The 17,116-nt window shown below is 49.8% G+C and overlaps 1 protein-coding gene across 2 annotated transcripts in view; it reads left to right on the top strand.

The window, feature by feature from the left end:
• Positions 1-11,251, top strand: part of RBM6 (RNA binding motif protein 6) — a 57,314-nt gene extending 46,063 nt beyond the window's left edge. For both annotated transcript variants that reach the window (XM_064667913.1, XM_064667914.1), the window contains 13 exons: positions 272-432; positions 1,131-1,228; positions 1,714-1,756; positions 2,337-2,397; positions 3,355-3,446; positions 4,109-4,279; positions 5,154-5,243; positions 5,631-5,720; positions 6,323-6,595; positions 7,167-7,241; positions 7,798-7,895; positions 9,131-9,230; positions 10,962-11,251. In XM_064667913.1, coding sequence (XP_064523983.1) covers positions 272-432; positions 1,131-1,228; positions 1,714-1,756; positions 2,337-2,397; positions 3,355-3,446; positions 4,109-4,279; positions 5,154-5,243; positions 5,631-5,720; positions 6,323-6,595; positions 7,167-7,241; positions 7,798-7,895; positions 9,131-9,230; positions 10,962-11,087 — 1,478 coding nt within the window. In that variant the 3' untranslated portion in view covers positions 11,088-11,251. The remainder of the gene's footprint in view (positions 1-271; positions 433-1,130; positions 1,229-1,713; positions 1,757-2,336; positions 2,398-3,354; positions 3,447-4,108; positions 4,280-5,153; positions 5,244-5,630; positions 5,721-6,322; positions 6,596-7,166; positions 7,242-7,797; positions 7,896-9,130; positions 9,231-10,961) is intronic.
• Positions 11,252-17,116: the final 5,865 nt, after the last annotated feature.

Genomic DNA, 17,116 nt, shown 5'->3' with positions numbered 1-17,116 from the left:
TTCAAAAGTCTCTTTGGCCAGGGCTTACCCTGAGCTCTGAGGAGGGGCTATTTTCTGCTCTGTTTTCTGGGAAGGAAAGGTCAGCTACTGGAGGTGGAACTCTGAGGATCTTGCAAAGTGGAGAGAGAAAAAGCGATGGCTTCCAGACTCGACTGCGAGAAGCCGTGCTGTTGCTTTGAGCGGGTTTAGTCACAATACACTTAGTTCTAAATTATATTTTTTTCCCTATTTTTTTTTCTTTCCGGGCCACCTCCCTCAATGTGCTTCTCAGCAATCATGCTGAAGCGCATCACTCGGTTCACCCCCCCAGAGGTGATCGTGGGGCTCCTGGCGCCCTACGTGCGGCTCTCCACGTCCAGCGTGCGCATCATGAAGAACAAGGCTGGGCGGATGGGGCAGACCTACGGCTTCATCGAACTGGAGTCTCATGCTGTAAGTAGCTTCTGGCCTTCACGTGCTCCCCCTGTTGGCATCTGAAATCTGTAGAAGTAGAGAAAGCACAGGAATACAAGAAATCGCGGTGCTTGTGGGGCAGCTGTCCTGGAGTGAGTCCTCTTCTGCTTGACTGGCCAGGTGCAGCTGTTGCTCTCTGGCTTTAGGAGTCAAAGACTGTCTGTTGTCACAAGCTGTGACACTGTGTTTCTTGCCTCAGTGCATTTTTTCACAGACCCTCCTAAACTTGAACACCTCTTTCAGAGATATTTTGTTTGCAGGGAGCTTGAATTCAACAGTTTCTGTTTGCAGAAGGCAAGAATCTCAATTAACATGCAGTCCCATGTTGGAGGGATCATATTTTCTGGTTTTGATTGGCTCCCAGACTCCATAGCAATGCTTTGGCATTGTTCCAGAGGGTGTTAACCAAAACTGCTTGGAACAACAGCAGCCAAAGCAGCCCTAGGAGAATGCAGTCCCTAGCTGGCTGCTGAAAGTGGTCATAGGACAAGCAGAGAACCTCACAACTCATTTATCCCTTTTATCACGTCCTAAATACTCTTCACTGACATTTAGGCTAATATTTAGTGTTGTGTTTCTTGTCTTCTAAGCACAAAGCATTCCTTTCAGGCAGGCTGGATTTGGAAAATAGGCTGATTTCCTTCTCATGGAAGTGACATTCTCCTTTCCTTTTACAGGAGGCGCTGAGGTTGCTGAAGATACTGCAGAACCTTGATCCCCCCATCTGCATTGATGGGCGTACGCTGGAAGTGAATCTTGCTACAGGGAGAAGAAGGTATAGACAGATGAGGCAGTTGGACTGTCCTTTGTATGATGTGCTGCAAGGCTAGAACTATGTTGTCAGACCAGGTGCTTAAAGTTTGGCACAGGAATTAGCACAGATGTTCCTACACTCTAAAAATGTGTTGGAGAAATGAAGACATTGGAGCTTGAAGAAGCTTCAGTGATTGAGCAGTATGGGATTAGTGATCATACTGCATATTGCTGTTGTCAAGCCATCAAATACCATTGTCAAGGAATTAATGTGTTCAGCTTTTTAAAAAGCATTTGGAGAGATTCATCTTTGTGGATACAGCAGAGTGGGGTCATAACTGTTGTGGAGACAGCGATCTGCCAAATCTGTCTCCTGGGATGGACTCAATCCAACATGTGGCCAGCAAAGATGGTTTTTCTGCCTTTATTTGTCCTGCTATCATTTTGACTATGCTGAGATTATTGTGAAGCCAAATTGACATTAACCTGCAACCTTTATCTCAACAGGAATGACTATGGGGAGCACGGTGACAATTCCTACTATGGCCCGGTAGGTCTGCACAGCTTCCTTGTGGGTCACTGGAAGGTGGGGAACGCTTGGGGAGACAGGCCAGGCTGGGTTGGGCTTTTTCCCTCTGGGCTGCTGAAAGTTCAGCAGGTTTGATGGGATGATAATGCTCATATGTGCTCTCACTGCTGCTCTGCCCCTCATGCTGTGTTCATCACGTGCGTGGAAGTGAAGTCAGAGTGCAGGTGCTGCTGCAGGGAGTTCGGGCTGGGTTACCCCATACCACGCTTTACAGAGTGATTCAGTTGATGACTGGTCTCAGCTCCCAGAGGGAATGTCTCTTCTTTAGTGCTCGTTACTAGACTACAGGGCTCTTCCCATACTGAATGGGCAGGAGGCTTCCATATGTATTGCTGTGAGCACCTCTCATGGAGGCTACAGAGATCTTGTGCTTTGCAACACTGTCCATTGCTCTGTAGATGAAAAGCTGTGTCTGCTTGTGCTCTTTTTGGGGTAGCTAAATGAGCCATTCTGCTGAACTTTGGGCCTGTGAGAGGGAGGAGAAGCAATATGATGTTTGTCAAGGAGTCTCTTATCTGTTTGTGTTGTTCACTTACTCCAGGGCAGAAGGGGCATGAGGGACAGGAGGGGTGGCGAATCACAGCGACGCACCAGAGCACAGTGTAAGTTAAACTCTGCTTCACTCCTACTGTGGAGACTTTTCTTCCTTAAAAGGGCACTGACATGTAGAAATCAGCCCAAAAATATTTTTAAAGGCTAAGAGTAGGTTTGTTTGCTACACCCACTTCTGAGTTCCTTTGCCAACTTTGTTTAGTCACATTTTCCTATCTGATGATGTGTTTCTCTCTACTCTCACTGTGCGAAACTACATGCAGATAAAGGAAACTTGCTGCCTGTTTTTCCTTGTTGTGGAAAACTGATGGGATAAAATCAGCCTGGCAGTTACTAGCAGAGACGGAAGAAAATACACTTGATGTAGCAGTGCCAGTAGCTGGAAGAGCACTCCTGATTGTTTTAGGAACTTATATGTAGCATTGCTGAGCTCTGTCCAAGAACACTTGGGAAATGAAGAGCATTCCTGACATTGTGGGCCTACTACCCTTAAGGCCTTTGGCTTTTCCTGTTGAAACAGTTCACTCCCCTTTCTTCTTGGGAGCTTTCATGCACCCACGGGGTGGAAGGGATGTGGGGAGTGTCATCACTTTAAACAGGAGACTGTTTGAGAGAGAACAGCTCTTTCTTGTTCACAGGGGTGGGTGGATACAGAGCCTGGTACTCATTACCCCATTCTTAAGGAAATTACTGAATTTCATGTCTTTGTCCAGCCAAATGTTGTGGTCTGGTGATCTTGGCACAGCCCCTGTAAATCTGCTTTGATGTGGACAGTTTTGCCAGAGTCCTAAACCAGAAGAATTGTGAAAACTTATTACCCTTCTTACTCTTTAAAGAAAAGAAGATGTAGGTTGAGTGATGTGAAGCTCTCTTGCCAGGAGGGAAAAATCCTTCTTTCCAACCCTTGATCCTTTCACCAGTGTAATATTTGCTCATGCTTTTGTCTTTGTAAAAGGCAAGTTCTGTCCTTGGAGGACTGCTGCTAACTCTTGTCTCTCTCTCTCCAGCACCATCGGATGTGTCCACATACATTTATGATCCTGAAACCGGGAATTACTATGATCCCATAGCTGGGACATACTATGACCCCAGGACTCAGGTGAGTGCGTGGGAAGAAAGCTGTACATGCAATATGTTCTTACAAACAGCCCTTCTCTGGAGAGATTTTGCATCTAGATCCTGAAGACAGGGCAGTATAGAGGCAGCTTTGTTTCTTTCACTCCGTCCTTTGACCTGTATGAAAGGGAAAAATATCATTGCAAAATGTCACCTTAATGAGAGGCTAGGAACCCATTAACTGTGTGTCGAAGCAGCTGTAGCCATCTCTTTGACCTCTGAAGCCCTACCTTTGGGAGGTTTTTGGTCTGCTCTTCCTTGAGTAGACTTATAAGCAGAGCATCATTGCTAAATTTTACTGAAGACATGTGATGTAATAAAAGATGGACAGCACAACTCTGTTTTCATCTGTGGTCTCTTTGCTTCTCTACCCCAGCCAGCAGTAGTTATGAGGATGCCAAAAAAGAGCCATCAGCAGAGGTTCTCTGGGACTATCATCTTGTTTTCATGATCCTAGAGATGTCTGTGTTGTGGGCGAGCAGGGCAGTGCTCTGATAACCTGACTTGGGCCCCAGCAAAGTTCTGAAGCCTTTTCCCTCTGCAGTCTCTTCTTACTGTGCTGGTCTCCCCAGCCCAGTAAGGACAAGAAGCCCAGTAAGAAGATTGTAGGGTTTTGGCTAAGTCTGCTCCAAATATCTCTTTCAGAGGGAAGTCACGATAGACAGAGAATCCTGCTCATCCCGAGAATCCTGCTCATCCCCGACAGAGAACAGGAGGCGGCGGCACGGGAGCCAAGAATGGACAAATGAAAGGAAGGAGCCACACAGCAGGGACAACAGGGACAAAAAGGACAAAGGGAAAAGTACTTCTGCTAAGGTAAATCCCTCCAAGCATCAGAATGATCAGGAGGCTGAGGTATGAGAGGTTAGAAAATAGAGATTAATCAGAGGATTCAAAAAGGGAGGGACAGTGAGAGAAGACAATGAAATCCATGGAATCAGTAGCTGGCCAGGAATGTGGTTTTTGTCCAGCCAGGTGGGAGTAAGTTCCTGAAATTTTTCTCTTGTGACATTAAATCCTGGGCTTCTCATCCCTTCCTTATGGTAAAGGATTGAGACACATCCAGTTAACCAAGACACGCGTTTCCTTCACACTGCTGAAAGCACCCAGCTATTGTAACAGGGACTACAGAAACTAGCAAAGACGTTTAAACATACCAAGTCAGATGATAACAGAGACTCAGCTCTCCCCTAACTGCTGTTCCTGCCCCCCAGTCCTAGGGCAGTGCTGCTCCCAGTGATCAAACACTATCTCCCCAGTGTGAAGAGCTGCCCAAAGTGATGTTTGAGCACAGCCTAGGGCTGTGGTACTCACAGTGCCTCAGGAGTGCCAGGAGAGTTAGTAGAAGTGATTTACCACAAATGCAGAAACTTTATGTTCCTCCTTACCTCTTGGTCTGGATGTGCTCTGACATGACTAGTCCCGGGCAGCTGTGACCCGAGGGGTGCAATTGTCCCTGAGACTGGTACCAAGCCAGCCAAGAAGTCTCATCTAGTATGGAGGCTTTCAGGGTCACTGTCCTAGGAGAAACATGATCCTGTCTGAATAGAGGGTAAAAGCATCTCCAGTAGAAATCCTTCCATCATTTTTCCCAGCTGTGTGGATGCTCAGAAGTGGCTTCCTGGCTGCACTGTGCACTCTTTGACCCCTGTGCTGCTGTTGGCCTAATACCCAGTCCTGGGTTTTTCAGAATGAGCCTGGAGAGGAGAGGTTCTTTGCAGAAGACGTCTTCAAAAAGCCATTGCCTCCCTCTGTGAAGAAGGACGAGAGCTCAGGCCTGGTAAGATGTTGCATGGCACTTGTCTTCCTGGTCAAGTATGAATAGCTCGTGAACTGCTAAGCTGGAGCCTGTCCAGGGCTTCTCTCCAGTTCTCTGTAAAGTGTGTAAATGTGAGGCTTCACCCCAGCCTGCTCTTTGTGCTGCTGAGCACACAGGTGAGCATCACAGGCTCATCCTGTTACAGGGCTGGGTGTCTGCAGTCTCTGGTGTTCTCTGAGTGTAGCTTCAGGAGAGCTATGGATTCCCCAGAATGGGAATGTCTCCCACCAAAATCACCACCTCGTTTCTGCCAATCACCTGGTGTCTTTGGAGGCCTGTTTGAATGAGTGTTTAGCTATTGTGCACTGAGTCCATGGTGGTCTCAACACCTGATCTTGACTGTTTCAGACTGAGACTGGAGAGGAGAAGTTCTCTGCAGAAGACGTCTTTAAAAAACCTTTACCTCCTTCTGTGAAAAAGGAAGAGAGTGCAGCCCCGGTAAGTGGCTCCAGAGGATTGTGTTTTGCCTTGTTTGAGCCTGGGCACAGGACTAGTGAGACTCACCACAGCCTGGTTGTGACCCTGAGCGACAGCACTGGGGATGGAATGGTGAAGGCAGTTTGTTTTATAGCTCTGCCCCTGTTTGTGGTCTTCTAGCATGGGGAAATTTGGTACCTGCATTTAAGCAGGGTCTCTTCACTCGACCAGTCCTCAAGCAGAAAACTCTTCCAGCCACCTCTGGGCTGAGGAAAGGCAAACCTCACTGATGTCCATTGCTGGAGGAAGTGACTGACAGCAGCTCCCTGCCAAACAGCCACTGCCTCGGTCAGCTTCTTATGCTCAGGTGTGTGGCAGGTTGGGAAAGCCTGGCACCAAAGCATTCCTGCCTAGAGAACAGAAGGCCTTCCACCCTGTGGTGTGAATGGAAAGCCAGCCAGCTTCTCTGCATTCCCTACCTGCCTTGCTGGGAAGCTGCTCTCTCCCTCCTGGGCTGGAACAGAGACAGCAGTCACAGGGAGGTCGACTGGGGAGGGAAAGCCCCACGTGGCCGGGCAGGCTTGATGCTACAAACTGTCACACTTTTCTGCCATTTCCCCCAGCCCAAGGTGGTGAACCCTCTGATAGGACTTCTGGGAGAGTATGGAGGAGACAGTGACAATGAAGAGGAGGAGGAGGAGGAGGAGCAGTCCCAGGCTCAGTGGCTGCCGCCTCCCCCCCACCCACCAGCACAGCGCGAGGAGCAGCCGCGGAAGGCCAAGGCCAGCGACGACAAGCTCACCGACTGGAACAAGCTGGCCTGCCTGCTGTGCAGGAGGCAGTTTCCCAACAAGGAAATGCTCATCAAGCACCAGCAGCTTTCCAACCTGCACAAGGTATGGGGGAGCAGTGGGTGGGGGTGTACTGCGAGCTGCTTTTGCCTTGATGGCTTCGTGATCTGCAGGAAAAATGCAGCGGTTGGGTGGGAAGAGCTGTGCTGAATTAGGCACAGTAGCAGGCAAAGTTCCCCTGAAGCTCTGTTCAAAGCATTGTGTGAGCTGCTTGTTCCTGTCACGGGAGTGCTGTAACATCAAGGTGTGACTTTGTAAGCTGTGGTGAGATAACTGAGTCTTGGGGAGAGTGGGGTGCTGGCACACACAAGTGTGAGAGAAGTAGGAACTTGGCACTTTCCTCCCCATGTTCTGGGCTGCTTTTGAGCTCTTGCTTCTAGGAGGGCCAAACTGCACACTGGTTAAAATAGGACTGGTTGCCTTCCTATCTGCAGGAGGAAACGCTCCAGGCCTCTGTGGGGGATCAGATAGTCTGGGCTGCAAGAGAGCCTGCTGTGCCTGGTATAGTGCAAGTGCAAGAACATGCTGCTTTACCTGTGCTCATTACGGGTGGAGCAGATGACTCAGACAGCTTGTGTTCTCTGCTTGACACTGGCTTCTGTTTTCTTCCTTCCAGCAAAACCTAGAGATTCATATGAAGATCAAACGATCCGAGCAGGAACTGGCGTACTTGGAGAAGAGAGAGCGTGAGGTGGGTCTGCTGTGGTGGGCAGACTGCTGCTTGTGCTTTTGCACTGGGGGGATGGTGGTTCCAGGCAGACCCTCCACTTACACACCATATCTGCAGCCTTCCAATGAGTGAATTGTGGGCTCACTCTGCACTGGGACCTGTTGGAAGTGCTGTGGCTTCTAAGAGCTTATCTCCCTTCTCCCAGAAGGGTCTCAGTGTGGTTCTGCAAGCCAGGGCTCTGGGCTAAATGGGTCCCAAATTTCTGTCTAAACTGATGCGGTGTATGGGCTGCTGCTGCCTGGCCAGGGATGGGAGAGCTGTACTCGTCCATTGTTTGGAATGTCACAGAGCTGCTCCTGGTGCCATAGCTGGAAGGCTGCAACCACAGGTCTGACTCAGCCCAACAGGTGCCATCAGGACAGAGCAAGTGGATTGTGGGATGTGATGCATTCAGTGTTTGTGGGTCCCCAGGACAACCTTCCAGCCAGCTGAGGATGAGATCTGGCTGCAGAGCTTTCTTCTGCAGTGTTGAATCTTTCATAGGTCCTGTACTTACTTTGTTTTTTCTCTTATGAAGGGGAGACATAAAGACAAAGGAAATGATCGGAGAGAGAAATTCCAGCAGCTGGATTCACCAGAGAGGAAACGACTCAGATATGACCGGGATTCAGAGAGGTAATGGCTGCTCTTGGTTAGACCTCTCTGGGGCTGCTGATGCTGGGATGGGGTGTGTGCTGCTGGCATGCCAAGGCCAGTAGGGTAGGTCTGCAAATTAACAGTCAGTCAGACTGTCAGACAGAGTTCCCCAAACTGTGAGCCTGTTGTGCTGCAGGACATCTCAGAGAGGGCAGGAGGAGGGCATTGATGGAAATGAGGGTTTAGGGAAAAGCAGAGATAAGCTGTCTGGTGCTGGAAGGGTGAGATGGGGGCTTGAGTGTGCCTGACCAGGCATAGAGAGCAGAATGCAGCTTGTTCCCATCCACCTCGTCCTTAAGGCACTTGCTGTCCTCCTGTCCTGGCATCTAGCCATCGAAAGAAAGAGCAAAGCTGTGTTTCATCTGTTCACTGACTCAGAGGAACGCTGGGAGCTGTTTCCATCTCATTCAGAGTAGGTGGAGGAAGAAAGTGCGCGCTGTGCGGAGCTCGCGACAGACCTGCCTGCTGCGAGCTCGTGTGTTCCAGTGGGCTGAGGAAGGGCCAGGCATGTGTTGAAGACAACACTGGTTATGTGCCTGTTACCTTCTGGTGCCGCACCTCAGAAAGAGACCTTTCCTCTGTGTCTTGCAGTTTAAAAATCCACATTTTCTCTTCCCTGTTTTCCTGGAATAGCTTTGGATAGACTAAAGCAGTTTGTGTGCGGTGTCATCAGCAGCCAGAAAGTAGAACTTGTCTGAAGGAAGCTATTTTTGTGCTGAGAGGTCTTCAAAACTGTGAGTTTTGGTTAGTGGTTTTGGATGAGTAATGACCAGGTGGGAGAAAGGGTGTCTGAGTTAACACTGCATCTGTTGAACTCCATGACCACAGCACTGGGAGAAAAGAAAGATCTAACAGAGCAACAGGGATTAGACTTCACTTACTCGCTATTGCCAAAATTCTAATTAAGGAATACAAGCATAGAACGCTGCTGGCTGGCTTGTACTGTAAATATTTTGGAACTTGAGCTCATTTCCTGTGCCCTGGTGTATTTCCCCCTGAGGTGGGACAAGAAATTTTGCAGTCAAAGGTGTGTGAGCCCTGCACATAGAATCCACTGTGGTGCTTTCCTTAGGCGGTGTGCTTCTGGCAAGAAACTTGGATATTCCTCACGAGAGGTTGGAATGTCAGTGAAGGTTCTATTAGTAGAGCTAAAAATCCCTGGCATGTGTTTGAAGCATTGGAAGATTGGACAATTGATTCTATCTCTTTTGCAGTGACTTTGACAGTAACAACAAAGGGAACCGAATGGTGCAGTCTCCGGGGTGGAAGAAGGGCTTCGGCCACAACCAGCAGGGCACAGCATCACCAATGGAGGTGAGTCTTCCCTTCCTTTCAAAGCACACCACTGTCTTGCAGCCCATAATGTCTCCCATAACAGCTGGAGGGAGTTCCCAGACAGAGCAAGAGGCAGGCTGCAGGTCTAGGCACCCACTTGATGGAATAATATGTGTGCAGTGATGAACTTTGCAGGCTGGGAGGGGCTGCAAGTATCTTGGCTGCAGAACAAGGTTAGAATTTATATGGATCTGGAGGTGCTGGAAATAAAACAACAGTAGATCAGGAAGGATGTGAGCATCTGATTAGTACCTGCCCGAAGCCAGGCTGGGGGTTGAGCAGGTCACCAGCTCAGTGCTCTGCAGCCGCATGATCTGGGGGAAAAGGTGAACCTCCACCCAGGAGGTGCAACTGTAACCAAAGCCACAGGGCATGTCCTGCTCTTTGTCTGCTCTGCTTAGCACTTGTGAGGCTCTCACTGCCGTTGCAGACTCTGGACAGTGGAAGGTGATGCCAGGGTTCCTTGCCTGAGGAGCAGAGTCCCATTGGCAAAGGGTATCAAAGGGTATCAGGGTCTACCCGACCCTGCCTTACCGTGACAGGCTGGTCTCTCAGGGGACCTTCAGCTTCACAGGGCTTGTCTGAGAAGCGGCCTGGGGCAGGGGCTGCTCTCCCCTGCCCAGGGACACAGGAGCAGGATGGTGCTGTGATGGCAGGTTCATGGCTCACCAGGCTGCCGTGGTGTCCGTGCTTTGCCGAGGGGCAGCCTGGAGCACGGCTCATGGTGTGACTTTCAGCTTGCAGTCGAGTATATCATTAAAGCAAATATTTGAGGCTTTGTGACGCGTGTTTGCTTGAGCCCACACACACGAGGCAAGAGTCCCTCTTCAGTGCAGACAGCAGGAACCGGCCCCAGCTGCTGCTGAGTCCTCGTGGTGAGGTTCCTGTGCCCATAAAATGGGCTTTGTCGCAGAGCCAGCTCCAGCGACGCGCTCTGGGAGGTCTGACCTCTGATCAGGGCTCCCTGTCTGGGTGGGGAGCTGGTGGCAAAGCACAGCCCCTCGTAGAGTTCCTAGAAAGGCCTCCCAGAAGAGCCCTAGAGATGTGCTTTCCTTTCACTTGCAAGTCACGCGGGACAAAGCCATGTGCCCACTTCAGCCCCACAGGACTTTGATCTCTTGGTCTTATTGGTGAGATCTCTGGTATTCAGGTAAGTTGGACTTGAGAGAAACTTCCAGCCCCAGGCCTACTCTCCTGGGCCAACTCCAGACAGATATTGCTGAATAATGCAGGCACTGGCTGCAAAAGCCGGTCCTTAAACACTGGTTGAAATTCCAAGCGAGGTACCAGCGCCCATGGGAGCTCTGCTAGAGAGAACAGCTGAGCTTGTGCCAATGCAGGCTAACAGCAAACAGCTCCCCAAGAGCCCAGCTCTCGCTGGCACTCTCCTTTGCTCGGTTTCCATCCTGGCTGGCACGCGGCTGCCTGGGCTGCCGGCACTGCCTGCTTGGCTGCCACCCCGCCATATGCTCCTGTTGTTCCCCACAGCCCATCCCTGGGGTTTGATTCTCAAAGGGCATTTGCTGGCTGCAGCTGCTTTCGTTGCCCACAAAGGGCCTGTAGTTTCTCCCAAGCAGCTTTTGGAGGAACAGAGGGCACTTGCTCTTCCTCCACCCACGGATCCACATGGGAGCAGTCAGCAGTCCTTGAAGCAGCCCCAGGGAAGCTTTTTCTTTATGGGAGGAGAAATCACTGTGTGACTGTTTTCAGGCAGAAAATCGGAGGAAGGGCCCTGGCCTGGGGGCCCCAGGGAAGCCCCCCAAGAGGCAGTCGAACGAGACCTACCGCGACGCCGTCCGGAGGGTCATGTTTGCCCGCTACAAGGAACTGGAGTGAACAGTGGGGGAACCCCAAGCCAGTCTCTCTCCATCTTTGTCTCTTTCTCTCTGTGTCATGTTCTTTTTGAAGGTTTGGTCTTTTTTGTTTGTTTGTTTGTTTTTTTGAATTGTTACAGGTTTTGCTGCTAGAATTTTTTTAATAAAACTGAAAATTTGTCAGTGCTTGTCTTGTGGCTGAAACTGTATGTTTTAGAAGCATGTAATGCTTTAGAGGATTCCTGTTGTGGTTTGGTCTCTGCTGATGAGGTCCTTGGGAGCTGAAGCCATGTCAGTGAAGGTTTGGCAGCTTGAAGGCCCTGCCAGCAGTGCCACTGTCCTGCAGTGTGTTCCATGCCATCTCAGGGACAGGTGCTCCTGGTGCCGTGTACTTCTGGGTCAGGATGGGAGCTTGGGAGCAGGGGATGGCCCCAAAGCCTGGGAGGTATTCAGGAGCAGGAGTGACCTGCGTGGGATTCATCCTAGCTGCTAGTGAGGTCAACAGGGTTCAATTAATAGCAAGATCTGAAAGGTTAAGCATGATCTCACTAATGCTGGGTGTCACTAATATCTGGGCTTCCCAGCCAGAGCAGAGCATTCCACATGGGGCAGGCTGGATCTGGTGGCAGGGGTATTGGGTGCCCTCGTGGGGACATATCCATGCTGGCCCATGGTGGCAGGGGCTGTGTTGAACAGGGGAAAAGCTGAGCGAGTGCCACTGGCACATCCTGGGGAGGTGCAGAGTCAGTCAGCAGGAACATGTAACGGTGGGGCCAAAGCACAGTGAAAGTGTGTGTGTGTGAGCACAGCAGGGACCATGGCTGACAAGGCTGAGTGTGGCCTGTAGGGATAAGGATGATGCTGATGGCAGTGGCTGGTGGGAGCAGAGCCCGTGCCTGGCGAGCAGGGGGTGGTGCTGGCGCTGCTGGTGCTTCCCTCTGCCCTTCTGCTCACCTGGCAGAGAGCAAGACCTGACACTGCTTCCAAATACCCCAAAGGAGGGAAAGTAGGAGATGTGGAAGCTGAAAGCAGCAGGATTTGGAGGTGAAGAGCCACCTGCAAGAGCTGACAACTTCCAAAGGCAGCAGAAGACCTCTCCAAGCTGCATTTCCTTGTCTCTGGCACAGGCAGTGCCACAGCAGTGTGGAGGACTCGCTCATGGCACCACGGCCCAGGGCTGATGGAGGTGGGCACAACATTGTGCTGGTGAGTACATGTGTCTGAGGGCCTTCAGACTTTCTGGGAGTCCCAGGCATGCAAGGAAAGGATGGGGAAGGTGATGGGCTTCTGGGGATGAACTCTCAAACAGGGAACAGTGGTGGTGGCACCAGGTCGGACGTAACAAGCTTGTGCTCTCAAGTCTGGAAATTATCTGTGCACAAAGGGGGAAGAAGTATGACTGATGGGACATCATTTTCACTGGCACGTGAGGGAAGAGGGGAATCTGGAAGCAGATTAGTAACTGCTGCACAGGCTGTCTGCACCTGGGTGGGCCAGGCACCTGGGTGTGCCAAAAATAAGCACCCACAGAACATCATTCCCAAGACAACCAGAAGGAGCCTTTGCAGCCATCAAGTGCAGGAACCCCTTCTGATTTTATTAATTTGGTAAGTGGGTACATGCATCTTGGTGAAAGCCTGTTAATGACTGATGATGTGTAGTTAATTAGAAGATAATAAACCAGATAAATGTAAGAGCAGCTTCCCTTAGACAGATGGACCTCACTAAATAATGCACGTTCCTTGGCTTAGCCATACACTCGCTTCTAGTTTGTGATGTGCATGTGTGAAAGGAGAGGCAGCACAGCACTTTCCTGGCAGGCCCATTGTCAGGGCTCAAGTCAGGAACAGAAGAGGAGCAGGAACAGACTGCTGTGAAAAGAGGAGGAAAAAAAAATTACAAATAACTAATTGCAGGATGTATCTGTTGCCAATCAAGAGAAATCCTTTTTCTGTCCATGGAGGTAGATCTACCTCCTGTTACTTATATTAATCGTAGAAATACTTGTGTTGGCTTCTATTATTTTGAGGTTCATAGTAAATGATTATGGGAAATCAGGAATACTGCTTGTGTCTTAGGATGTCAGAACACCACAGTGTTACTCCCAGAACTGTGGGATTTCTGGGGATTGTGCTGTGTGTGTCTGGGGAACACCACTCACCTGGGCTGTAGGGAGTATCCCTGTGCCAGCCCATGGAAATTCGAGGTATTCCCTGGATTGATATTGATTTAATTCCTCCAAATTCCTCTTCCCTAATGTAACCCAGTGTGAGCTCCTGTGTATTCCCTTGAAGATGTGTGTGTATATACTGTATGTACATATCTACCTAGGCATGGCATCCATGCATGTGGATATCCAGGATTAGGGAGTGTGGAGCAGTCCTCTGCTGGGGCTGGGTTGAGGTGACTGGCACGAGGTTATTAATGAGCTGGAGCAGATAAATAGAGTGAGAAACTAAAAGCATTAAAAAGAAGCACCAACCCAGAAAATGTCATATTCTCTTAGGAAAACAGCAGCATAGGTGGTGATGCAGAAACCCTGACCATTTATCTTTGGTGCAGGGGTTTTGGTGTCTTTAATACTTTTTAAAGGATAGTCACCCAAAGCCACAGCTAAACTGCAACTACCTTTATATCTTATAACTATTTTGCTTTTATTTCAGAGATTATTCACCACTGTGCTAGTGCTGTGACTGTGTTCAGCACGTGTCCTTGTGTGCCATCCTGTGGTGAGGGGTATGGCCCAGGTTACAATTTATTTTTATTTTTGGAAAGTCCTGATAAGAGAATTGGAACAGCTCACAGCATAAGTCCTGTGTTGTAGCAGTTGATTGCATGGAGATGTTACACACAGGAGGAGGACTGGGGTGATCCATAACCAACACTAAGGCTGGTCTGGATAGAACTGTGTGTACAAGGAAGCCCAGAGGAAAAGGCAGAACAAGGGGTTTAAAAGGATTTTATTTGAAAGGAACAGGCAACAGGAGCCACGGACTGAGAGTGGAACCAAAGAGGAGGTTAATCTGCCATTTAAAGGGCTGGAGGCACTTCTGCTTGGACCCCTGTCCAAGGGAGGGTTCATCTCTGAGCTCTGTCAGCCACACAGTTGGTATGCATGAGGCTGCTTCAGACAGCTGAGAGGCTCTGAAGCAAGAGGTGCTTTCTTCCCCCTTTCCCAAGGTAAATCAAGTAGATAGTCTTTGATTTCCAATACTTATTCATATTAATATTGATACAGCAGTGACTGAGGCCCTTGTAAGTGAAACATAATGACGTAAAGAGCTGGAGTTGTGCTTTCTAAACAGGAAAAAACCCATCCGGGTGGGCTGAGGGAATAATTTGTAAAGGGAAAGGAGAGACAGAACCCAGGGAATGTGCTTCCCTCCTCAGCAGTGACCTGCTTCAAGGAGAGGAGAGGGGCTGCTGGAAGGAGGATGAGGCTGGTGGTTGCCCCTCAGTGCTGCAAAGACTGAGTTCAGAGCTGGTCACATCTCCTTGACCTGTCATCTCCATTTGGGCCCCTCTCTGAAATGCCTTACACAGTTGGGTACAGAACCACCTCACCTCCCTGCAGCCCAGGCACACCCACCCTGTCAGCAGGGGCATTACACTCCTTGTTTTTCTCAGAGGCAAAACCTGATGCTCCACAAATCAGGTTTCTATCACTCAGCTGCAAGCAAACTGAAAAAAAACCCCTCCTCCAGGGATTTCTTTCCCAATATCACAAGTGCAGCTGTGCTGGACATCAGGGCTTTGCAGACCTGCACAGGTATGGCTGGACTTGGCACACAGGCAGAGCTCTGCCAGGACACCCTGAAGGCACAGGACACCAGCAAGCAGAACATGAGCAGAGAACACTTTTGAAGTTCTACTTTACAGTAAAAGCTTTAGGGGTGAATGCATTGGAATTAGCCAATTTTTTATATCTTTCAAACAAATCTTTAAGCCTTCTCTTTATTTGAAATGGAAGAGTAATAAACATGTGTACTTGCCCCTAGATAGATATGGAAAGATACCAGATGAGTATATTAAACAATTTTACTCATTTAGTGCTTTAAGACTCAAGAAACAGGAGTTCAGTGTTCAGAGGAGGTTGTTGCTCAAACCATGCCCCCATTTTAATGTAGGTTCTGTATTTCCTTATTTATCCATATACATACAAAGACCATTCTGTTCTTTGTTCCTGCACTGGGGACATTATGCTTTCAAATGTCACCAAGTGTAACTTTGTGAAGCTGCACTTTCATGGACTTCCTTTCAGTAGTACAAAGATTCAAAGGAAGATGAATGACACTATAGTAAGTCACAGAGTGCCTGGAATAGCCGAGATAAGCACGGACACAAGCCCTTGTCCAAACTTCATGTGGATCCCTTTTACCAGCACATTTTGAATGTGATGTGGTTTGGCCAAGTTGCTGCTGGAGGGTGTGTGGGTCTGTACATGTGCTGCTCAGCCTGGAGGAGGCCAGTCCTGTCCAGCTGTTAAAGTGCACCTTGCTTCCCTATGGAGCACTTGGGAATGCTGCAAGGAAGCTGGGAATGTGAGCATTACCCCCCAGGGACAGAGTCCCCCGTCCCACACAATGGAAGGATGGGCTGGTCCAGAAATGGCACAGGGCTGGATAACAGCTTGGAGCTCACCCCTGGAGGTGGTTCCAGCGACCACCTCACAGACACCCAGTGCAGGACACCCATCTCTGGACTTCACACTGTACCGTGCCAGGCTTGATCTGGAGGGAAGGAAAGGATCAGCCTGAGGAGCTGGAGTGCCTGCATTGTTGTGGTTTGCATTCCCATCACAGAGGGGCAGTGGGAGCACAGTCACCCCAGTACAGGCAGTGCAGTCCCACCCACAAGCTGGTGACAAAGCTGCCTGTAACACCTGTTACACCCAGAGCCTCAACAGGGTCTTAGGCAACTCCCTTGGGTCCTGTTGCTGGGACATAGGGGAGGTCTTCTGCACAGACAGAAAAGTCCCCTTCCCTAATGTCCTGCTGGGGTGTGCCTGCTCCAGTGCCTTAATTTGGCTCTGGGGTGCACTTCTGAATCTGATCTCATGACTTTCCCCACTTTTGGATTGCATCCTGGAGCAGCTCTGCAGAGGTCGGGCTTGGGACAGTATCAACCAGATTCCTTTCAGATGAAACCAAACCCAATATGCTCCAGGAATGCACCTCATGCTCCCCAGCCACTGATGGGCGTTCAGGCTGCAGGATCAGCCCAGAGCCTTTCTGGAGCTAAAAAACACCTAGTAAATCACAGAATAGTTTAAATTGGAAAAGACCTCTAAGATTATTGAGTCCAACTGTTAATATTGCCAAGCCCACCACTAAACCACATCCCTAAGTGCCACATCTGCACGGCTTTTAAATCCCTCCGTAAATGGTGACTCCACCACTTCCCCAGGCAGCCTGTTCCAGTGCTTGACAACCCTTTCAGTGAAGACATTTTTTCTAGTATCCAATCTAAGTCTTCCTTGGCACAACCTGAGGCCATTTCCTCTTGTCCTGTTGCTTGTTACCTGGGAGCAGAGCCCGACCCCCACCTACCTCCACCCTCCTGTCAGGGAGTTGTAGAGAGTGAGAAGGTCCCCCTTGAGCCTCCTCTTCTCTGGGCTGAGCCCCCTCGTCTCCCTCATCAGACTTGTGCTCCAGACCCTTCCCCAGCCCTGTTGCCCTTCTCTGGACACACTCCAGCACCTCAATGTCTTCCTTGTAGTGAGGGGCTCAGAAATGGACACAGGATTTGAGGTGAAATGTACAGTTCATACCTCAGGTCCTTGAATGTCTGGGTCTGCTCCCACTGCACTGTGCTTGTACATCGGAGCCCAAATCCTCCCAGATTTCCCTTTCCATCACTTTTTGCTCTGAAGTTGCTTGTGGGCCAGAGCTTTCCTTTCTAACCCCACTGTGTGACAGCAGCGGGATGGTGTCCGTGAGCCTGTGCTCCCATCCACCCTGCTGTGCTTTTGTGTCCCCGTTCACAAGATAAAGAAAACGTGAGCGCTGCACCTGCTGCTTTCCTATCCCCTTCCATGAGATGTGCCTCGAG

Source organism: Pseudopipra pipra, chromosome 11, assembly GCF_036250125.1.
Source record: "Pseudopipra pipra isolate bDixPip1 chromosome 11, bDixPip1.hap1, whole genome shotgun sequence".
Taxonomy (NCBI): domain Eukaryota; kingdom Metazoa; phylum Chordata; class Aves; order Passeriformes; family Pipridae; genus Pseudopipra; species Pseudopipra pipra.
This window is presented reverse-complemented; position numbering and strand designations above follow the sequence as displayed.